This window comes from Branchiostoma floridae, chromosome 10 (assembly GCF_000003815.2).
Source record: "Branchiostoma floridae strain S238N-H82 chromosome 10, Bfl_VNyyK, whole genome shotgun sequence".
NCBI classification, from domain to species: Eukaryota; Metazoa; Chordata; class Leptocardii; order Amphioxiformes; family Branchiostomatidae; genus Branchiostoma; species Branchiostoma floridae.
Window position 1 is genome coordinate 14,765,274 of NC_049988.1, and position 23,137 is coordinate 14,788,410.

Consider the following 23,137-nt stretch of genomic DNA (forward strand, 5'->3'; position numbering starts at 1 on the left):
GCCAAAGAAAAGACTCTTGCACTATCATGTTAGGTTGTTAGGGTTTGACGTTTGGCAAAATTATTCCATCATTGTTCTTATATATCTACCTATGGTAAACAGTGAGATCCAAAACTACACCTTCTTGTAACCTCACCATTGCATTTTTATTTCCTATTGTTACACCTGCACCTGGCACATATCCCCAATGTGTATACTAGTGTATTGGTTCATTCCATACAGAGGTGACAGGGATGGTCACAGTTCCTCTTTCTCCTAGTTGTGGATCTGTGCAGCCACTGGCTTCATATCCCTAATGTGTACATAGTGATTCACCCCTGCACACAGTGGTGCCTAATTGACCAGCTTGACAGGGGTATTTATTGCCCAGCTGGTTTGCTCTAGAATTACCAGATAAACTAGGACCACTCTACTCCTGTCAAAAAGGGGTGTAAATATTTTTTAAAAACAAACCACAAAACTGCTGCAAACTTCTAATGCGCGCTGTAGCACAATGACTCACAATATCTATCCCCATAGCAAACGTGATCGCAAACGGTCCGGAATCACAAACATCCCTACCAGAATCAAGACCTGCTTTTTCAAACAGGTAATAAGAATGAAAGGAAATACAATAATACATGTTTTTTTAAGTTATCAAATTGGAATTATATCTGTTTTAAAATAGGATATACCCGTACCTTTTAATGTTACCCACAAAGTCCTAAATCTGGGGCGCAATCCTCTGGAGACAACCCAAATACTTTTTCCAGACACTGCATACGACAAGATATATTCCATTTTCAAAGTATCTGTACGATCGTTGTGACAGTGTTTCTGCTTCGTACAGAAATAATTCTTTGGTAGCGCAAACTTTGACATTTGATTCAACTAGAAGCGTCCGTGATGATGAAATTGTTTTTTTTACTGCAAGCCTTAGTTGCAATAATTTTTTTGAATATCATTATGATAAGACCCTTTAACAACCCGGCCAAAAAGGACAGGTAAAGAGCATTTACCTATCGCTTCATCTCATATATCCACTCCTCTTCGTCCCTTCTTCATGATCATCCTGCTCCTGACAGCGTCCTACTGCCCTGACCTCGTTTCTGCCAAGTTGACAAAAAAATGTAAAAAAAAAAAAATTACACCAACCTCGAAAGCTTGGACATATTCTACAAACATTCCGTAGGCTGTGGTGGGGACTGGCGCATGCTATACTAAATCTATCAGCCACAACTACATAACATGTATAAAACATACGTGGAAAACACGTATTGCATGACAAGTCCGTTTTTGTAAATATCTCGACAAACTTAGAAAATGTTGAATCAGGGTTTAGTCAGTTGATTTTGTAGTCGCTTTTTTTCACAATTGAAACAAGGAGGCAGAGGAAAGAAAGTTCCACGTCACAAACACGGACAACTTTAGTGAGGGTTGACAAATGTCACTTTGTCAGAAAAACCATGTCAGAAACAGACAAGTTCAGCGAGGTTTCACAAATGTAGAATATCCATGTTACAAAGTTTGTATACAAACAGACTATATCTGTGAAGGTTGACAAATATAGAAAGTCCATGTGACAAACGGACAATTTCCATGCGGTTAAGATCACATCTTATATATGTATTAGCTTATTGATTATTTGACATTTCCTGTGATGTTGTGATATGAGCTGTTTCAAAAGTCCTAAGTATACCAGCAAGCCCAAAGACAACGAAAAGCCAACGAAAGTCTTCTTACCTTCCTTTGTTTCGAATGACATCTTTCCATTTATATACATCATGCAATTTCAAAACGTTTTTCTAAAGGGCAAGTAACTGTTGGTGATGGCCGTAATTTCATTCAAACCTTTGACTAGATCTATTTCCTTAAATATAACTTGATGGCTGTTATGTACATATACTTCTGTAAGTTGTGTCCAAGTTTCGTTGTAGTAGGATGAAAAATGCCTACGTTACAGGGTTGAAAAGATAGTAACCCCTACGTGCCCCCAGACCCGCGCCGGGTCTCTCTGGGGGCACCTTAAGCTTAATCCGGGCAATATCGAATAAGTCACGACCTGTCATTCAAATGTCAATCAACTGTTTCTTCGGATTGCACCTGGTGGCTTTCTCACGGTGTGGATTAGGGCAAGTAACTGTTAGTGATCGAGATCGAGAAAAAATCATCTCCTCCCACTTGTCAGCAGAAGTCAGCTTGATTTAAAATTTGTATACATATACATGTATCTGTGTTATCCAAAACAGGGGAACAAGATTAGGGGATGCTGTTTTATATCAAAGTTACTCATGCAGGATGTTTTCTACTTATTTTTTAAAAATCTTTTTACTTGGTTTCGACTTACTTTTTAAAATCTTTTTACTATAAAAACACTTTCGACTTATTTTCTAAAATCTTTTTACTATAAAAAAATTCGACTTATTTTTAAAAATGTTTTTACTTGGTTTCGACTTATTTTTAAAAATGTTTTTGCTTGGTTTCGACTAATTTTCTAAAATGTTTTTACTTACTAATTGGTTTCGACTTATTTTTAAAAATCTTTTTACTATAAAAAAACTTTCGACTTATTTTTTAAAATCTTTTACTATAAAAACTTTTGACTTATTTTTAAAAATCTTTTTACTTGGTTTCGACTCATTATCTAAAATCTTTTTACTAACTTTCGACTTATTTTTCAAAATCTTTTTACTTGGTTTCGACTCATTATCTAAAATCTTTTTACTAACTTTCGACTTATTTTTCAAAATCTTTTTACTTGGTTTCGACTAATTTTTAAAAATCTTTTTACTTGGTTTCGACTTATTTTTGAAAAAAATCTTTTAACTTGGTTTCGACTTATTTTTAAAAATCGTTTTACTTGGTTTCGACTTATTTTTTAAAATCTTTTCACTATAAAAAAAACTTTCGACTTATTTTTAAAAATCTTTTTACTTGGTTTCGACTAATTTTCTAAAATATTTTTAATTGGTTTCGACATATTTTTTAAAATTTTTTACTTGGTTTCGACTTATTTTTAAAAATCTTTTTACTTGGTTTCGACTTATTTTCTAAAATCTTTTTACTAACTTTCGACTTATTTTTTAAAATCTTTTTATTATAAAAAAAACTTTCGACTTATTTCTTAAAATCTTTTTACTTGGTTTCGACTAATTTTCTAAAATATTTTTAATTGGTTTCGACTTATTTTTTAAAATCTTTTTACTTGGTTTCGACTTATTTTTTAAAATCTTTTTACTTGGTTTCGACTAATTTTCTAAAATATTTTTAATTGGTTTCGACTTATTTTTTAAAATCTTTTTACTTGGTTTCGACTTATTTTTTAAAATCTTTTTACAAAAAAAACTTTCGACTTATTTTTAAAAATCTTTTTGCTTGGTTTCGACTTATTTTTAAAAATCTGTTTACTATAAAAAACTTTTGACTTATTTTTTAAGATCTTTTTACCATAAAAAAAAACTTTCGACTTATTTTTAAAAATCTTTTTACTTGGTTCCGATTTATTTTAAAAATGTTTTTACTTGGTTTCGACTCATTTTTTAAAATCTTTTTACTTGGTTTCGACTTATTTTCTAAAATCTTTTTACTATAAAAAAAATTCGACTTATTTTTAAAAATGTTTTTACTTGATTTCGACTTATTTTTAAAAATGTTTTTACTTGGTTTCGACTTATTTTTTAAAACATTTTTACTTGGTTTCCACTTATTTTTAAAAAATCTTTTTACTATAAAAAAACTTTCGACTTATTTTTTTAAATCTTTTTACTATAAAAACTTTTGACTTATTTTTAGAAATCTTTTTACTTGGTTTTGACTTATTTGCTAAAATCTTTTTACTAACTTTCGACTTATTTTTTAAAAACTTTTTACTTGGTTTCGACTAATTTTCTAAAATATTTTTAATTGGTTTCGACTTATATTTAAAAATCTTTTTACTATAAAAAATCTTTCGACTTATTTTTTAAAATCTTTTTACTTGGTTTCAACTTATTTTTTAAAATTCTTTTTACTTGGTTTCGACTTATTTTTTAAAATCTTTTTACTTGGTTTCGACTTATTCTTTAAAATCATTTTACTATAAAAAACTTTCGACTTATTTTTAAAAATCTTTTTATTGTTGTTTTCAATCGTACCTTTTGATAAAGGGTGATTGGTCTATTCAACATATGAGAAAGAGATATGCTATCGAGTATGCCTCTTTTCCTAGTGTGTCATAGGCTACACCTGCCTTGGGGTGCTTGATTGACGGGACATGTGCGTGACCGGTGCATGAACCCCAGAGTTGACCCCGGGGTCGTCACGCTGAGGACTGCGTTCAGGCGAAGTAATCTTGCAATAACATCTTAGGCACGTAATGTGTCATTCAACCGGTCACTGTAGTTTTCCGCCTTGACAAATAAAATTTTGCATAGTCATTAATATTAATTGTATTTACATCGTTTTTACCGAATCATGGCTGAGAAATTTGCATATACTAGCCAAATTTCTGTGTGTAGGCGGGACTCAAACAGTTACAGAATAACACAGACCAACTCCTCGGTTCCAGGGGGCGACCTGCCCGACGAAAACTCTACAACAGACCTGGGAACCCCCTGAGTTAGAGTCTCCGCGCGATGAAATTTATAGAGATCAGGGTAGCATCCAGGCTACCAGTCTCTGGGAGTTCTTCCACATTTATTTTGGGAATTGTACCGCTGAGGAGTCCGCTGTAGCTCCTAGACTTTTTCGTAGAGTCTAGAGACGTGTTGCCGCCCGTCGGATCACCACAATATGTTTTGTGCCGAAGTAAACAGGCAAGGACAGTACTTCTAAAAATTTGGGCAGAAAACGAGGTAGGTGTTTTATTTAATGTGACTGTGTTCGACTAACGCCGGCGGCATATGTCCATAAAAGGACCCAGTCGGACAGTTTGGGGGGAACGAAAAGTACGTTACAAATGATAACAAGAACAAAAAACGAGCAAACTCCAATTCCCTTGTAAAAAAAAAACTTAAGGTATGTATGGGTATGATCAACGTTAATAGGTACGTTTTCATTATGGTGGCCATCATGCTGATGCAACATTCGTAATTTCTCTTCTTTTGGGCTGTTTAATTTTTTTTAAATTTGTGGGTTCGACATCTCTCACGCACCCCGGCCATCAAGCACTAATCTGAAGGGGCTATTGTTTCTTGTCCGTAATCTGGGACGCTGTCCGTAATCTGGGACGCAGTGTAACCATATCCACATTCCAGATGTTTCACGTCGAGTTTGCATGGGGTTGTGCGATATACAGATCAGATTGTGTTAGAACTATGGTGTTTTTCTATGTTTCGAGAATATGTTCACGCTTTCAAGTTTGGTGCAATTCCTTTTTTTTGTACATGTCAACTCAGCAGACACGAGGTTGGGGCTGCAGGTGGGTTAAAACCAGGTGCAGGATGATGGGACGACGAGGAGCGGAGATCAGATTAAGCTACCGGTGGTCGACAAGGCAAGTCCGAGGAAGCGGTCGCCGACGTAGCCAGGAAGCCATAGTTCCAACGGCCTCTACACAGTTCCCCAACTCCAGAGCTGACGCCACCCCAAGGAAAGCATGAAGGTGGGTTTCACCCGTATCATTGTTAGCTTAATGCAAATTTTAAGACCTGCTTCCAATACCATATTCTGCACGCCCCACGTAGTGAACAATCGTAGAAACCCTGAGGCAGACGCTTCGGTAAATTTTAAAGTTTTTCTCCTTGTATTTTAGGTACCGCTTTTATTGCCACATTTTGTCCGCTCCACATGGTGAACGTCATAATTCCATTCGTCGAAAATCCCTATAAAGGCAGGTCTGACATTCTTTGCCAACTTTTTAAAAACAATAAAACACAATGGGGTCACAGGGCATATATATATATATAACTTTGTTGGTAGCGTCACTATTTACCCGTAATTTTGCTATTCAAAACAACGATTTACTTTCTCAAATTACGTCTTTTTCAAACATCAGACACACTTGCACGAGTTAGCATCGGCAGTCACATTCCATCTGTGCACTATCGGTAGCTGCGATCAAAATATGGTTGGGCCTAGGGTTCTAGACAAATATACTCAGAATTGCATGCAATAAATACTTGTTCAAATGACTTCAAACGTGGTGAAAATTACACGCGGCAAGGAAAGTGTTCATTTTCTGACCATTGAAGGTACCTGGTGTGCTTGTATGACAACCGCCGAAAAGGAAAGGCCTATACTAGTTTTATACAGCTAGTAATTTCTAAGTATGTAAGATTCATTCATTAACGGATCATCGGGGTTTTAACCAGTAGATAAAAAGGTAGCAGATGCAAGTTAAAAGACTGGCTCGTTAAAAATGATAATGTACACAAAAAATGTTTAAACGTTTCCAGTACACCAAGAGTTCTGATCGAACATGTCCGTGACTCACCGTGATTCACCGTTAACGCGTTAATTTGACGTTCTGGTCAGGTCTAATTATCGCAAGTGTTCTGATACGTGTATGTAAAGGGTTAGTGTGTGACCACAATCGTTTCCCTCTCATAGCAAAGAAAATGGAATGTAAATAATATAACGAACTGTCCCTTAAAATGTTTGAGTTGTCAGAAGAGCGCAGTTGGTAGTTTCAATTACAGAGAATCACGTCGCAGCTTACTACGGGTCACTAAGTCGTCACCCACCTGTCAGTTAGCCGCACAGCTGCATCGGGATTATGTTTCTCACATCACAGGGAAGGTTAATAACAGTGACATTAAGGGCGTGTGAACAGCTCAGGTCAGCTAGTGTAGTTTATAAACAATCAACTTGCATGCCACACTGTACAGTAGAGTTACGTGAAATTTGTTAGTATTTACAGTTACGCTGCCCTGTCATATCACATGTCAACGCACTAGAATACCCTCAAAAACGTATTACTATAACGCCTGTGCACATGTGTATTTCTTCACTCATGTTATTATGCGTAGCTTTGTCTGCTAGCCAAATTTTCTCACCACAATGCAGGAAATAGTGTTTCAAGGGGTCAATAGTTCAAACTGTTCCCGGGGAGAATACCCTCAGTCCCACTTGTCACGCCTTCCATGCTGCACATGCTGAAAATTCGGCCAATAATATTTCGCCCAAACCTTAAAAGTAAGAAATTCACTGCCGCCGCCTCTGAAAAATGTTCGTCGTCACTTCCAAACAACATAAAATTAATACTTTGATGCAGAACTAGCTAACTTAAGATAGTTGAATCCAACTCTAAGTGTTGAAGTAAGCCTCACGAGGTAACGTAATTCGTAATACATTAGTATCATTCGCGTGCAATACCCTGTACAGGGAAACTAATATAGTATGTTACACAAAATCGCGCAATCACGTGAATGGAATGTTTGGAGAATATGTCTTGTGTGATTCTTTTATTTTTTTCTTGTCAGATTGGCAGACGTGAGGTCAGGGCTGCTATGTAGGATGGGTTGAAACCAGGAGTAGGATGATCATGAAAAAAGGGACGACTAAGAGCGGAGATGAGATGAAGCGTCAGTTGGTTGACAAGTCACGCCTGGCCGAGGAACTGGTCATTCAAACATGCAGGAATATTCTTGAGAGACATTTCAATGTTTTAAAAGCCTAACGAAGCACTTTTGTATGGAACAGTTAGGTTTCCGTAGAAATCAAAAATAAATTTTGCTTCTCCAACGTTCTTTGCGGATAAGCCTCAACACGATATTTTCGCGAACAGAACATCTGGGTAAACAATCAACAGTAGTTCCAAATCGGTAATAATGATCTGGGTGAAACCCACCTTCATATTTTCGCTGGCACGATGTTGGTCCTGGAGTTGTTCTGTGGCTTCCTCTGGTTAGCTATTAGGTCGGCGGTTTGTTCAAAGCGACCAGTTCCTCGGCCAGGCGTGACTTGTCAACCACCTGTCGCTTCATCTCATCTCCGCTCTTCGTCGTCCCTTTTTTTCATGATCATCCTACTCCTGATTTCAACAAATCCTACAGCCCTGACCTTACGTCTGCCGTTTTTGTCGGGAAAGTCGGAAAATAAGAGTCCGGTCCAGTTTCGATGATTTCGACAGGGATTTGAATATCGTTTATCGAATATCGTCCCTTTCCCTCGTCTCCACTATGGAATAACCCATGGTTGCTGAGCAATGGCATTCACTGTCTAGTGTTCATATTGCGTAATGCAGATGAAAGGCCAAGCCAAGCTGACTCCCAGCCAAGCAGTCATTTCGCTGCCAGACAGAGAGGAGAAAAGCCACGCCACGGGTCTTGAGCTGGTCTCTGATGATCAATAACATACACCTGCTGCCACGAAGTCAACACACTCCCTTTCACTTCGGTAAGTAACTCAGCTTCCACTTCTGCGTAGCGAAGAGGATCTTAGAAAACTTCCTTTGTCTGGTTTGATCAGAGCCAGGTATACAAATTAGTAGTTTATCAAAGATTATCAAATTGTTAGCTTCGTACTTTTTTTTAATTTGTACGTAAATGCACTTGACCTGTTCTTTTTGTCAGTAAAGATTATCAAATTGTTAGCTTCGTACTTTTTTTAATTTGTACGTAAATGCACTTGACCTGTTCTTTTTGTCAGTATATATATATTTGTTTTAAAAATGGGATATATCTTGTGGTATGCAGTGTCCGGAAAACAACGTCGTTTGGGTTGTCTCCCGAGGATTCCGTCCCAGATTTCGGACATTGTGTGTAACAGTAGAACACAATAGGGCTACGGAACTGCTAAACTGTAATGATATATCTCATTTTCAAAACAGATATGTATTCAATTTGATTCCTTCTAAAGGGATATATTATTACATTTCTTATTATTCTTACTCTATTTCTTGTAATTCTTATTCAAAAGCGAAGTATCATTTTGAAATAGCTTGGTTATTTCAATCGGCTAGAGCGTTCAAGTTGATATACGTGTGCATGTTCTCTCTCAATCTCTGCACAGGTCGGGCAAGAGAGATAAACACGGGCAAGACCGACTCCTCCCGCCGCAACGGACGTCGCTGATGGCTTGCGCTGGAAGACGAGCTGTATCACTGTGGGGAAGGACGCCCGTATGCAAATTGCAACAACGGGACCAAGGCTGGGAGCCATGCAAAATCCGGAACAACGTCGCCCTAAGGAGCAAGGCCATGAGAGGAAAATGCCAGACCGGAGCAGAGCCGCGTACAGCCAAGATTGCGCTGCTACAACTATGGAAATACTGACGCCAGTTTATGGACTGATGTACACGTATTGTCTGCATTACTAGTATTTGACTTTACAGACACAAAGACATATTGTCTAGTCTATTATGTGTATCAAAGAATATACAAGTAATGTAATTGACTCAGACGACGACGGTCCAAATCAAACCATGTGCGGATTTACGAATGGTGGAAATCCCATACAGACACACGTACGGTCTCATTGATGAGTTTTTAACTGCATTGGGAGTAATGGCATGCAAAAATACGTGTTTCACATGGGCGCGTACAAAATGAACGCACTTGAAATATGTTTATTCTATTTATTCTTTGTTGCGCTCATTTACGTTTTATCTTGTAAAAAACTTACGACAACAGCTAAACATTCAGTCTTATATGACAATTAGAACATGCATGAAGTTAGTACACACCGCAACGGGGACTGCACAACTCAGAACTGTGTGCCTCCGACCCAGACCGCAGCTACCGAACATTGCCTGCTAATTTCTTGAAGTAGAAAGAAACTTTCACCAATCTAACGTTAGAGATCAGTTGGGCTGGATAAAAGGAAAATTCTCATCGCTAAAAAAAACACCTCCGTGCAGCCGCTTACTTTTTTGGGCCGTAATTTGGAGTAATACATCAACGGGACCTTACAAATATTATGTATGCAAGCTGATGTTGCATTTCAGTCCGTCACTTGCAACAAGCTAGATACAACGCAATGGTTGCTGTATGTACCGGCATGTGTTAGTCTATATTGTGCCATGATTATTATTCTCAGACGGTTTCCGGTAATTCGTTAAATTTGATAATGTGAACTGCAACAGACCGAGATAAAGTACTAGTAACAATGTTGTGTGATGTGAGCGGACAGCTGTGTAACTGTCTGTCAGGTAAGACAGAATATAAAGACGAGAGATTTATTTCTAAGGCAATTCAGGAGAGCAACAGACCGAGTGACATAACATTATGACGTCGCAGTTAGTATACGTTCAAAGTCTCCCGTGCCCAGTGTACGGAAATCCCTATCTCTGTGTCATTTCTTTATCGTTAACGTGGTCGTCTTCAAATCAGAATCCAAAAGAATTAGTTACATGTCCAAGAATACCATTGTTTATCAGAGGAAGAAAATCGTTGTCAGAAACATCGGTAAACATTTATTTTAATTCTGAATCATTTACCATATCAAATTCTACTTTGTTGAATTCCAAAACCGCCCTGTCAAGGCATATCATTACATATTGTAAGAAGCAAAACTTAATATACAAAAATGAACAGCTATGACTCATATAACATTTTAATCTCATGCAAAACCACTATCTCACCGCAACACTGACTGACCATCATTGTTGTGCGGCTGTCGTCGCTACTATGGAATGTCTTTCCGACAAGTCCACAAGTCCACAAAGCTCACAACATTAAACAGCATCGTTAACACATCAAGATCGCATATAAAACCACCATCCCATTGTTGTTGTTTTGTTGTCTTTGTTTAAAACAGACTAATCATCTGTTGTGCGGCTGTCGTCCCTACATGTCTTTCCGACAAGTCCGTCACAACAAGTTCACAACGTTCCACAGCATCGTTACCACCATCCCATTGTTGTTGTTTTGTTGTCCTTGTTTAAAACAGACTAATCATCTGTTGTGCGGCTGTCGTCCCTACATGTCTTTCCGACAAGTCCGTCACAGCAAGTTCACATATTCCACAGCATCGTTAACACATCAAAATCGCATATAAAGCCACCATCCCATGGCCATTGTTGTTGTTCTTTTGTTGTCCTTCCTTAAAACCGACTAATCATCTGTTGTGCGGCTGTCGTCCCTACATGTCTTTCCGACAAGTCCGTCACAGCAAGTTCACATATTCCACAGCATCGTTAACACATCAAAATCGCATATAAAGCCACCATCCCATGGCCATTGTTGTTGTTGTTTTGTTGTCCTTGTTTAATACAGACTAATCATCTGTTGTGCGGCTGTCGTCCCTACATGTCTTTCCGACAAGTCCGTCACAACAAGTTCACAATATACCGCAGCATCGTTAACACATCAAAATCGCATAATAAACAACCATCGCATTGTTGGTGTTTTGTTGTCCTTGTTACAAACAAACCGTGAAACTGTGGTGCCTATATCTTCCGACAAGCCCGCAACAACAAGTTCAAAACATAACCACAGCTTCCCCAAGATGCCTCAATCCCAGCATGCCCCACACCAAACATGACGACACATTTCCCAACATGCCTCACACAACATGGCACCAACTTTCCCGGCATGCCTCACTCCCAGCATGCCTCACTCCCAGCATGCCTCACTCCCTTGACATCATCCAACATGGCGGCGCCCTATAATACAACATGGCGGCGCCCTACTCCGCTAACGAAAACAAAACAGGTTGTGCTATCGCAAACCTGTAACTAGCTGCTAAAGTTAGTCTTACAGATTCTACTGCCGCTCTCGTTACTGTGTAACTTTTGCAGAAGGTAAGCATATTCTTCTTGAGCTGTCTCAAAAATACCAGCGCTGTGTTCGGCTTTGAGTTTTGATCTTTGAATTGCCCCCCTCCCCACACAAGCGCATGTGAGAAAATCTCCTTCGCAAATGTTTTCTCAGTGACCAAAGATGCCTAAGAGTGCCAAAAAGAGGAAGGCCAAGCGGGCAGACTTTAACAAGGTCAAGTTGAAGGTCGGGAAGAAGCTGCCCAAGGCTGACAATGTGACGGACACCACGTTCAAGTCCAGGGCCATCCACCTGCCCGACCAGCTGAAGACTGATACCACCCAGCCAACCAACTTCAGACAACAGAATGTTAAGGTAGGATGAAAGTTGGAGTCTCAGACATTTATAGTTTGGCGTTTTTGTACCAGTTTTTTTTTTTTTTTTTTTTTGGCTTGTAGCCTAAAGTTACAGCCATCAAAAGATTCGTGGAAAGAACCATCAGGCCATGTTAATTTGATTATCTGGATGACATCCTCTGGAAACACAAACACTGATGTGAGCATGCAAATGAAAAAAAGAAAAAAAAAGAAGTTTTGTAACAGTGGGTTTGAGCACTGCCAAACTGACCATGCCAAATTGGTTTTCCCCCTTTGGCGTAACGGTTTAGCGCATTGTGTTTGTGATCTGGCGGTCTGGGTTTAATCCTAGACAGGAGACTGTTTCATTCAGGTTCCCTTGCTGACCCTTTGAGTATGTGCCCCTTCTTTGACCTGGGAATTGATGTTTGCATCCTTTAACATTCATATACATTTTCCGATATTTGCTTTTGTTTTGTTGTAGGACCTGCTGACCCAGTGTAACCACTACAGTGCGTCAGTACGCCATGAAGCCATCACAGGACTGAAGGACCTCCTAGCGCGACATCCCGCAGTCGTTCCCTCCCACCTCTCGTCTGTCGTCGAGAAGTGCTCCGAGCTCTTCGTCGACAAGGATCCCGTTGTCAGAAAAGCCGCCATTGGCCTGTTACGTCACACCTTCAGCCAGGCATCAGCCAATCAGATCTCTCCTTTCTTTTCCTTGATCAGCGCACACTTGTGCTGCGCCATGACACATATTTTCGAAGACATTCGTCACGATTCACTCGCCGTTCTGGACGTGTGCCTAGAACACTACCCCTCACTCTTAACGTCAAGAAGCGGGCAAATCCTTACCAACTTTGTCGGACAAATCTCAAGTATGAAGGATAAAGGAGTGAAGAAGGATGCAGCATCTTCAAGTCATAGACTTTCTGTGAACCTGAACAGTAGGCTGACATCACTCCAGTGGAGGAGCAAAGTTCTACACAGACTTCATCACTTTCTAAAGGCCATGTTATCAGAGAGTCATATAGGGGGTAGGGAGAGTGGTGAAGAGCAGAACAAGGGTTTTGTACATGAGACATTTGATGGGACCAAGCCTCTACATGTGCAAGTGTTTCCTTATACTTCATCATCTAGTTCTACAGGATACCTTATTAGGTAGGCTGATTTTCTGTTTGTTTATTGAGAAAATCCAAAAAAATTTTGAGATTTTGAAAATCTCAAAAGCTTTTCCCCAAACAGTTTCTACAGAAATAATTTTCTGATTGTAGAAACAATTTGCACAGTACTTGTAATTAGCAAAGAGAGAAAAACTCTTTGAAGTTGGATGATGCAAATATGTTGCAATTGCTCAATGTTCACAGATCCATGATTTTCACAGTGTAATGTTTAAGGAATTATAACTTTAAGTGTTCAATGTTTACAAAACTACAACATAACATCTGTTTAGAATATTTGCCGAATTACATGATTGTACAAATTTAACTGTTCAATGTTAACAAAAACTACAACCCTATCTGTTGGATATTTACAGAGCTACAACCCCAAGCACAGCCTCGTTGTTCAGCCTACATGACTTTGCTGCGTCCCTCCTGCCCCTGTTACTGGAGACGTGGGTGGAGGGTTCCCCGGGGGATGGGGAGTCCCTGGTACACGCTGATGTCACCGATCTGCTCCAGGGGGTGTTAGATGTGCTGAGGTTACTGTGGCAGTGTCTCCAGCACAGGGAACAGGACAAACAACAAGACAAGCAGAAGGTAGGTTTTAGAGAACTGTCTGATCAGGCCTTGGTGGTTTGTGGACATTAGTGTCACTGTCAACATAGATTGCAAAAAGCTGGTGAGACCTGGGCTCAAAATAAACTGTGTTCATATATAGTTGCAGTTGACACATGTAGTACGAATGATTACTGATTACAGTGTAAAATGTCTATTTTTCCAATTTTCAGATGGCATTCCTACAGCACTACAAGAACATACAGCTTCATCTGATGTCTGGGTTTCCATATATGGTCATGGAACAGTCCAAGAAGGGAAAGGGGCAGCAGAGGGACCAGAGTGGAGGGACCAACCTTCAGGCATCCTCGACTCTGAACCTGAGCATCTGTGATGTCATGACATGTTGCCTTGAGCAAGGTAGACAATTTTCATCAGCCGGAATTCTGGTCTCTTTTTGTCTTTTCCAAGACAGTGTACACTCAAGACAATATTTTGGGGATTTGATTTCGCGGTAGGGAGTAAATTGAGTGTCCATGTTGATTTTAAATTTGCAGTTGGAGCAAGGAGGTAGTCAAGTAGAAAACCAGGGCTCTAGCCAGCTCGAAATTTTTTTCCGTCAGCCAATTCCCATTGTCGCGAAAATCGCGAATACGCTCTTCCATGAGTTAGAACGACTGAACTGAGACCTTGAAAAACTGGTTTTTAATGAGATTATCGTATGCTAAAGGACGCCGACACACTTCGTCAACAATAATAACAATAGCAAAACAAACAGTGTGTGGCTTTTACGGCCGTGGACAGCGTCCCCAAGCCACCTGTAGCTTCCACCAAGGATTTTTGTCGGTCAAGGTTGACGGATTGGTTTTTAAATTTTTCCGTCACACGCAGCAAATTTCCGTCAATTGACGGAAAAACGGACGCTGACAGAGATGAAACCAGAGCAAAAATGTTGGCAGTGGTTTTAGGTTCATGGTAAAAACATTACTGAGCAAACTGTTATCATAAAACTGTTATCTTATTCCTAAGTTAAGTTATGTGACTGTGTAGTTCACGAGTATTGCTATTGTATGGTGTCTGTTTCTATATGTGTCCAGGGAGTCCTGAAAAACAGGCTGAAGCCTGAGCGATGTAACTCTGGTAAAACAAATAAAATGAAATGAAATGAAATGAATGTTTACAGTACTAAGTCATGCGTCTCTTGTTGATGCGCCCTTGCAGACAGTGGCAGTACTGCAGCTGGATGGCTGGACAATGTGTTGGATTTCCTGGTCAGTAGTATGTCTGATGTAGATGAGAACTCAGCTGACCACATGGACCGTGTTCTTAGGGTCATACAGCATGTCATCAAGGTGCTACCGCAACAAGGTAATCAATTCTCATTCTCTATATTAAAAGTTAATAAAGTTAAACCCTTCCTGCGCCAAGGGCGGTGCCCATCTCTGGCGCATAGGGCTGTGCCCATCTCTGTTTCATTAGCCCTGGGCCACACACAATGCAATCACTACAGCAGGGGGCTAGTCCACTGGTAGTGGTGTGTGTTCAACTTCCATACTCTTTCCCGAATGCTGAGTGCTAAGCAGAGAAAGCAGCATGTACCATTTTTATAGTCTTTGGTATGACTCGGCCGGGGATCGAACTCACGACCTTCCGAATGCAAGGTAAACACTGTACCCACTAGGCCATTGCACCGGCTACTCATTCTCTATGGATTAATGTTAAGTTTGCAGAGCTCAAAATACTTTTTCTGGACAGCCTTGTTGCCCAGGCGGCAACCTGAGTCAACAGCCAGGTTATACCATCAACATTTCAGGTTGCCTCGCATCCAACAACCTAAGTTATTACTTTCTTCAAATCAGTTTTATATTATGATTGCAATGGACTTGCATATCTGCATGTCAGTCTTTTCCTACAGATTCTGATTTTTGAATTGTCAAGTCATGTATTTCAATATCTTTATTTTTCCTCAGATTTGTGTGAAGACTTGCTCACAGCAGTGCACGAGTGTTACCAGTCTGAGGAGACATCTGAGAGGACCAGACAACAAGTGGTGCACTTCTTAGCACAGTCATACCTACAGGGAGATGCAGGCATACAGCAGTAAGTATGAGTAACAGTATGACATCGTCAGCTATTTGGTGAAAAAAGAAACTGTGTTGTCTCGGTAATTCAGCTATGTAATGTATGTATTATTGTCATATCAAACAGGAGGTATCTTCCATTTGCAGTTAGGTCAAGGGAAAATTCTTTGCAAAGAATCAAAACAAAATTGTATTTGAGGTTATGAATGTGGATGTATGTATATGATATATTGTAGTACTGAATTGAAAGGAAACATTTGAATGCTTACCGAATTTTACAGATGAACTGTTTTCGTTCAATATTTTAAGCCCGAATAAGGCTTTACATTTTTGGCAAAATATTCAAATTCCACATGTCTGTTGACAAAAGTCATGACAAAACTATGGAATGTTATTGTAGTTGTTGTTGTATTTATAAATGCACAACCAAATGTATTTATATTCCATACTCCTCACCTTTTTTTTCTTCAGGAGTGAGGTTCTGACCAATTGGGTAGCCTCCCTGCCACACTATCTGGTTACCATGGAGACAGCCAATCAGCAACAGACTGAGGAGGTCTTGCGTGTGGTTCAGTCTGCAGCCACTAGGGGGCACTCCTGCATGGTGGAAAACTTGATGGGGAACTTTCAGAACATCTTTGGTAGGATGCTTTGTTGACAGACATCCATCCTGCCTTCTTTCCTTCCCTCCCTCCTTCCTCTTTTCTTTCCTTTCTTCCTTCTTCTCTTCCTCCCCTTCTGCCATTCTTTCCTTCCTCCTTTCCTCTCCTTCCTTCCTTCCATTCATTTATCCTTTCCAAATGCATCTGTGTACACTCTTAACTCAAGTTGTAACCAGCCAACCAGATTTTGTGCAATAGCTAGTATAGGAGAGGCAACTATAGCTGAATCTATCATTTGTTTATCATAGGTATTGGTGGGCTACTGTGCTCTGTCACCCCATCTATTCAAAGGCACCTGGTACAGCTGCTATACCATCTACCTCTGCTAGGGGGCCTCGAACTGTCCACTCTGGCTCAGGCCTGCAGACAGAGGAAAGTTGGAGTTCCTGTGGTGAAGTATCTAGTGCAGATTCTATTGGCAAGGTGGGTGGTATGTTATTAGTTATATTACTTCATTTATGTGCTTGAGGACTTAATAGCATGGAAGGAGATTGCTGTTGAAACAGTCATAGTAGACTATGTAAGTGCAATACAAGCTCTCTGTTTGGGATGTGATGATAAGAGATAACATTTTTCACAATTTACAGATTCTGAAATATCATAAAGATTTACTCTAAATACATGTGTATTATTCTGTAATGAAAATGTATTTTCTGAAGTTGAAATTATGGAGACTATCTGTATTGAAACAAGAAGATGTGTTTGTATGTAACAATATACAATGTATACAAGTAAGTATACAAATAAATATACATCAACCAAGCAGAGCTGACAAATAAAGATCAGGATGAAAAAGTACTACTTAATGCCAACAATGAAGTGACTGTTTAAGACTAATGTCAACTTCCTGTCTGAATATCTTTATTTGTTATCTCAGGTCATCAGCTATGGCTGTCTGTGAAGAAGTGAAGCCACCAGTCGACACACCCAATATTCTCAGCTTTCTTATGTCTATAATGATAGGTGAGGAAGACAGCATGTATGTAGTAATGTCTTAAAAAAATCAGACAAGCAAATAGACTATTGCAGTTGCTTTTGTATGGAATATTTTAGTTACTGAAGATTTTCCTTAGGAAGATTTGGTTTCATCTATTGACATTACATGGAAGATAGCTTTCATTGATTTTTTTTCTTCTTTTTTGACCAGTCTGAGAAAAGCAGACCTGAAAAAGTTTTCACAGACAGTCAGGTCCAGGTTCAGCCCAGGACCTGACCCTTCAGACCTGCACCATACCTGTACCTTAATGTTCTGTACCAGTACCCACACCCTACTACAGTTGTACGTACCAATAATTTTGCCAGATCTGCTAAGAGGCTTCTCCCCCAGAATGTTGCAAAAAAACAGTTTATGCCTGGACGTTCAATCTTAAGCATGATTATCTGTTGTTGCTTCAGGACATTCAGTGGATGAGCTGAAGGATTTGCAGGGAGAGAAGAGGGCAGACATGCGGGTTCCAGGCTGTAAAACTCAGGTCTACTGTGTTAGTCTGGAACTCAGGCACAGACAGGCAGCTCTAGCCAAGGTAAGGAGTGTGTTCAGTAAAGTCAGATCTACTGTGTTAGTCTGGAACTCAGGCACAGACAGGCAGCTCTAGCCAAGGTAAGGAATGTGTTCAGTAAAGTCAGATCTACTGTGTTAGTCTGTAACTCAGGCACAGACAGGCAGCTCTAGCCAAGGTAAGGAATGTGTTCAGTAAAGTCAGATCTACTGTGTTAGTCTGGAACTCAGGCACAGACAGGCAGCTCTAGCCAAGGTGAGGAGTGTGTTCAGTAAAGTCAGATCTACTGTGTTAGTCTGGAACTCAGGCACAGACAGGCTTCCCTAGCCAAGGTAAGGAATGTGTTCAGTAAAGTCAGATCTACTGTTTTAGTCTGGAACTCAGGCACAGACAGGCTTCCCTAGCCAAGGTGAAGGGTGTGTTTAGTAAAGTCAGGTCTACTGTGTTAGTCTGGAACTCAGGCACAGACAGGCAGCTCTAGCCAAGGTAAGGAATGTGTTCAGTAAAGTCAGATCTACTGTTTTAGTCTGGAACTCAGGCACAGACAGGCTTCCCTAGCCAAGGTGAAGGGTGTGTTTAGTAAAGTCAGGTCTACTGTGTTAGTCTGGAACTCAGGCACAGACAGGCAGCTCTAGCCAAGGTAAGGAATGTGTTCAGTAAAGTCAGATCTACTGTTTTAGTCTGGAACTCAGGCACAGACAGGCAGCTCTAGCCAAGGTGAGGAGTGTGTTCAGTAAAGTCAGATCTACTGTGTTAGTCTGGAACTCAGGCACAGACAGGCTTCCCTAGCCAAGGTAAGGAGTGTGTTCAGTAAAGTCAGATCTACAGTGTTAGTCTGGAATTCAGGCACAGACAGGCAGCTCTAGCCAAGGTGAGGAGTGTGTTCAGTAAAGTCAGATCTACTGTGTTAGTCTGGAACTCAGGCACAGACAGGCAGCTCTAGCCAAGGTGAGGAGCGTGTTCAGTTCCGTTTTGTTGATTAGCCAGGCATATTGTGTTTTTCAGGCCCCTTCCCGCCTAATAACAACTAGACAAACAAAATGAACCACAATGTACCTTCTCAATCACATGTAGATGTTAAACATTCAAGTTGGATTAAGAACTTATATTTTTGTCATACTTAAGCTCAGTGCACATAAAAAGGCATCTAATACTTGCACAACACTGCCTGCTTGGCCCACAAGAAATTCTCTTTATGTCGAACAATCTACAAATGTAGTCAAATTGGCAATGATTCATTTTAATCCCACACAACTTGGTTCAGAATGTTAGATAAATATATTTGATCTTCCATGAATGAATTTTAATGATTCCAAATTTCAAAGTTTTGCAGGATAAAATTTTCCCATTTTACAGTAATACATGTTTTCATTTCTGAAATAAGAAATGTCAATACATGTATATATGTATATATATTTCCTTCCTCTCCAGTTTACCTGTGAGTGTTTACTGCAGTTTTCCAGCCCACAGCAAGTCTGGGAGGTGGTGGCAGCAGTGTTAGAGAGATACCTGGTAAGAGCTGGAATTGTTACAGTTCTAGAACAGTTGCCCATGGAATGGAAAGGGCTTTAAGGCAGATATGAAAGTCATGAAATTCAGTGATCCCTCTAACTATGAGGAACACCTCTATTGGTCCAGTGGTATAACTGAAAAAAAAAATAAAACAGACTAATTGTGCAGTTTTCTGTAAAAAAAGCATAAAACAAATGTAGCACACATGTACATGTAGTTAAACAGACAGCCTGAAAATTACTTTTGAGAGGCAAATAAAAATATCTTTCACTTGTATGAAATGTAATCACAGAAACAAAACTTTCTGCAACATTCGTTGGCATGACTGAACTCATTACAAACTTTAAGGTTCCATGTCATAGATATGACTCTATATGTTCTACAGGGAATGTTCCACACTCTACCATTGGACACCGTGTATGCAGTGCTGGTTGCCATGGTAACACTAATGCCCCCTGGGACAGAGATTAGTGGGGAGCTGCTCACTCCCATCATGCACTGCTGCTGGGCTGCCCTGGACCTTGTCATACATAAGTGAGTACTGGTATTACTACAGTCAAACCTGTCTATAGCGGCCACTCAAGGGACTGGTCAAAATTGGCCGCTATAGAGAGGTGGCCGCTATAGAGAAAATGATGATTATTGACCACAAGCAATAAGTTACACATGGTTTTAGTACCCATCGATCTTCGTATTCACATAATACAGTACTATACATGTACTGCAATGATTGTTACACTATATGTATTAACAAAACAAAAGATAAATAAAGTTTTCAATGTTCTACAGTTGATATTGTCAGAAGAGACCCATATCTTCACATTTCTTTGATCCTTCGGCTTGGATCCTTTGATACTTTCACAAGTCAGATACTTTCACAAGTCAGATACATTCACAAGTCAGATTCCTCCATTATGCTAATGTGGTACTGACCAGAAAAGCATGTCATTTTAAACTTATCTCTTAATAAATGTAAGAATAAAATCCACCATAGTCTGAAGTTCATATCATTTTACCTGTGTAACCACTTATTGAGAATGTTTTTGTAATGTAGATTAACCTCAGCGATAATGTATTAGAACGTAACTTTACCACAATTTACCCCCATAATAGTGGTATCGTCTGTTGACCTTATATGACCTCGTTTGTCGGCGGGCAGTTAGTTTTGTTTTGAAAATAAAGAAGTTTTAAATCCGGCGTTGGGTGACGATACGGCCGCTGTATGGCCGAACGCATGCCGGACCGTAGATCAGCCGTCCGCCGTGGCCGTAATCGGCAGTGTTTCTGTATCTACGGGACCGGAAATCGTGTGGCCGTGGCCGCGTTGGACAGGTGGCCGCTAAGCCTATTTCTTAATCATTACGAATCCAAGGGACCGACAAAAAGTGGCCACTATGGCCAGGTGGCCGGTATGCAAAGGTGGCCGCTAATACAGGTTTGACTGTATACTGAACATTTGTAAAGATAATCCTTTTCACAATCTTGTTTTGTACATGAGATTTTCCATACCATATTTACTGTAAAATTAACCATCCATGAAATGTTAAAGAAAATTACAATTTTGCACTTGTTTTAACAGCAGGATACCTGTTTCTGACGAAGAGGCTGCAGTTGCAGAGGAAAGCTGGCAGGGGGAGCTACTGCACAATGCACTGCAAACCATGGGGAGCAGCCAAGGCATAGTCCAGACCTGGCTACAGCATGTTGAAGCTTTTGTAAAAGGTATGGGCTAGATGAATTCAGTTCTTTCCTCTTCAGGTAGTGTTCTTTTATGATTCCCTCACCTCAGATATCATGTATTAATAATCTTTAAAGATACTAATCAAATTGAAGCTTATGTAAAAGGTATTAGCAAAATTGCTTCAATCAAGGACGTCTCATATAACGTCCTTGCTTCAATCAGTTCTTTCCTCTTCAGTTAGTATTCTTTTATGATTCCCTCACCTCAAATATCACATATTTGCTAGCATATGTTTTTGTGTCATTAAAGATTTTTTCTTCAGTAGAACTGTATGTGAAATAGTTGGGGAAGTGATGTAATTTTGAAACAGAAATATGTAAGTGTAGATACATACAGAAGCCAGTGGCATCGTGTGTGGCCATTGGGGAATTGCATGGTGAGAGCATGTGATTCATGCATTGCCAGGTATGTGCTGCTGGTAAAAGTAGAATAGAACAACTTGCTTCTTGTTTTGGTTTGGAAAACCAGGAATAAAGTTTTGTAATTTGGGAGCAAGATGAGTCTGAGCCTCTTTCCTAGATCTGAAATGATGAGACTCCTACATGTACTTGTGTTTTTTTTGTAGGAGGCGCTGAGCGGTCAGATGTAGAAGCTGTGGCACAGGTGTTACTGAGAGTCATGCAGACTGCAGAGCTGCAGCGCCCCCTGCAGCAGACAGGTGTACTGCAGGGAGTGGTGAAATCTGTCATGGTAAGCACTGATACTTACAGACATATGTTTGTCACATTTGGCAACATTTAAAAGGACATCAGCTGTTATATGATACACATGTATTCATCACCAATAATCAACTTATAGAACAATAAAAATATAAAACAAAAAAACAGTTAAGGATGATATGTTTTTTCTTCAGCAAAATGTCAATTAATGTCAGGACATTTTACTGTGTTATGCATATGTAACGCATATACTGTGCTATGTTATTTACTGCATTTCTTCTTGTCTTTTCCAGGATTGTTTAAGAGAAGACGAAAATGAAAAGTTGCTGTCTTCCATGATTTACCAGGCTTCCTTGATCAAATAATATATATACTTGCAGAGTAAACAGATTGTTTCATATGTAGTATAGAGGGGATAGATGTCAGTTTGCCTAGGATTGAGTCCTCTCTACTATATGCAGATTGTTCAGTATGTGTCATACAAGCAACAATGCCAATGTAGCAATAAATTTGAACAATATTTAGTCTTAACTTGAGAGAAGCAGTATTTTCAAACCTTTAGAATGTATCTAAAGTACAACAGCAAATCAAGAAATTATGTACTTTTTTGAGCACTCAAATTACAATATAACAAATTTAAAAAATATTTTCTCCAGCGTATTGTAGTTAAGGTTTCAAGCATATGAAAAGAAACATTACATTATGATTATGTAACAATAATGATTGAAGAAGTGCACATGTATCTGATCACAACTATGTGTGCAGTAGTTTCTTAACTTTGTCCCTTCTTAGGGATATGGATCATGATGTTAATAAACTATGTAAACTACATATAAGAACAGTGTCTTTGATCCTTTTTATCTCCACAGACAATCATATCATTCTGAAGCTTTTAAAATATGATACCAAAAAGACAGTGACATGAAGAAGAAGTCTTTATTTTGTGAAGATTGAAGATGTCTTTGATCACCTCACTATGAATTAAAACCATGACAGTGTAACTGAATAGATGTTATGTGTGTGTAATTGTTACTGAGGTACACATGTAGCAATTGGGAACAAAGTTTGTCGACACAATACACCGCAATATCACATGGCAACACAGCAACACAGTGCTTTAGAAACTTCTTGTTGGATATCCTTTTATCAGTTGTAGTAATAAAAGCAAGGAAATCTGCAATAAGTTGTAAAATCGGCACCTGATAGCGATTTCAGTACGAAGGACAGGGCGACATTGGAGGACAGCTATAAACTCTATAGACGGTGCATTATGTTCCTGTTTGCAATAACGTACCACAAAGCAGATACTAACA

General features: G+C 39.5%; 2 protein-coding genes and 1 long non-coding RNA gene across 4 annotated transcripts; all 3 read left to right on the top strand.

The window, feature by feature from the left end:
• Nucleotides 1-4,829: 4,829 nt before the first annotated feature.
• On the top strand, nucleotides 4,830-10,435 carry LOC118424454. The gene is made up of 3 exons (XR_004832202.1): nucleotides 4,830-5,560; nucleotides 8,144-8,295; nucleotides 8,911-10,435. It is a non-coding gene; the product is annotated as an uncharacterized LOC118424454 (long non-coding RNA).
• A 1,135-nt stretch (nucleotides 10,436-11,570) lies between these two features.
• On the top strand, nucleotides 11,571-17,824 carry LOC118424940 (testis-expressed protein 10 homolog). Its single transcript, XM_035833746.1, has 11 exons — nucleotides 11,571-11,640; nucleotides 11,771-11,971; nucleotides 12,437-13,113; nucleotides 13,490-13,712; nucleotides 13,904-14,090; nucleotides 14,892-15,038; nucleotides 15,641-15,770; nucleotides 16,223-16,392; nucleotides 16,662-16,836; nucleotides 17,291-17,392; nucleotides 17,809-17,824. Exons 2-11 carry the CDS (start codon nucleotides 11,780-11,782, stop codon nucleotides 17,822-17,824), a joined length of 2,019 nt encoding a protein of 672 aa, XP_035689639.1. The 5' UTR covers nucleotides 11,571-11,640; nucleotides 11,771-11,779.
• Nucleotides 17,789-22,655, top strand: LOC118425141. 2 transcript variants are annotated; one of them, XM_035833962.1, is made up of 6 exons: nucleotides 17,789-17,936; nucleotides 19,344-19,424; nucleotides 19,810-19,958; nucleotides 21,004-21,146; nucleotides 21,731-21,855; nucleotides 22,118-22,655. In XM_035833962.1, the coding sequence occupies exons 1-6, from the start codon at nucleotides 17,859-17,861 to the stop codon at nucleotides 22,187-22,189; spliced, it is 648 nt and encodes a 215-aa protein (XP_035689855.1). In that variant the 5' UTR covers nucleotides 17,789-17,858; the 3' UTR covers nucleotides 22,190-22,655. The 2 variants fall into 2 exon arrangements, with proteins under 2 accessions (XP_035689855.1, XP_035689856.1); XM_035833963.1 differs by having other exon boundaries at nucleotides 21,007-21,146.
• The last annotated feature ends 482 nt before the right edge of the window (nucleotides 22,656-23,137 follow it).

Bases quoted from the DNA above. Each gene is read 5' to 3' on its own strand.
- LOC118424940 (XM_035833746.1), top strand. From the start codon at position 11,780: ATGCCTAAGAGTGCCAAAAAGAGGAAGGCCAAGCGGGCAGACTTTAAC. The intron at 13,114-13,489 runs GTAGGCTGATTT...GGATATTTACAG, and splicing joins TCTACAGGATACCTTATTAG to AGCTACAACCCCAAGCACAG. The intron at 16,837-17,290 runs GTGGGTGGTATG...TTGTTATCTCAG, and splicing joins GTGCAGATTCTATTGGCAAG to GTCATCAGCTATGGCTGTCT.
- LOC118425141 (XM_035833962.1), top strand. From the start codon at position 17,859: ATGCGGGTTCCAGGCTGTAAAACTCAGGTCTACTGTGTTAGTCTGGAA. The intron at 21,147-21,730 runs GTATGGGCTAGA...TTTTTTTTGTAG, and splicing joins TGTTGAAGCTTTTGTAAAAG to GAGGCGCTGAGCGGTCAGAT. The intron at 21,856-22,117 runs GTAAGCACTGAT...TGTCTTTTCCAG, and splicing joins GAGTGGTGAAATCTGTCATG to GATTGTTTAAGAGAAGACGA.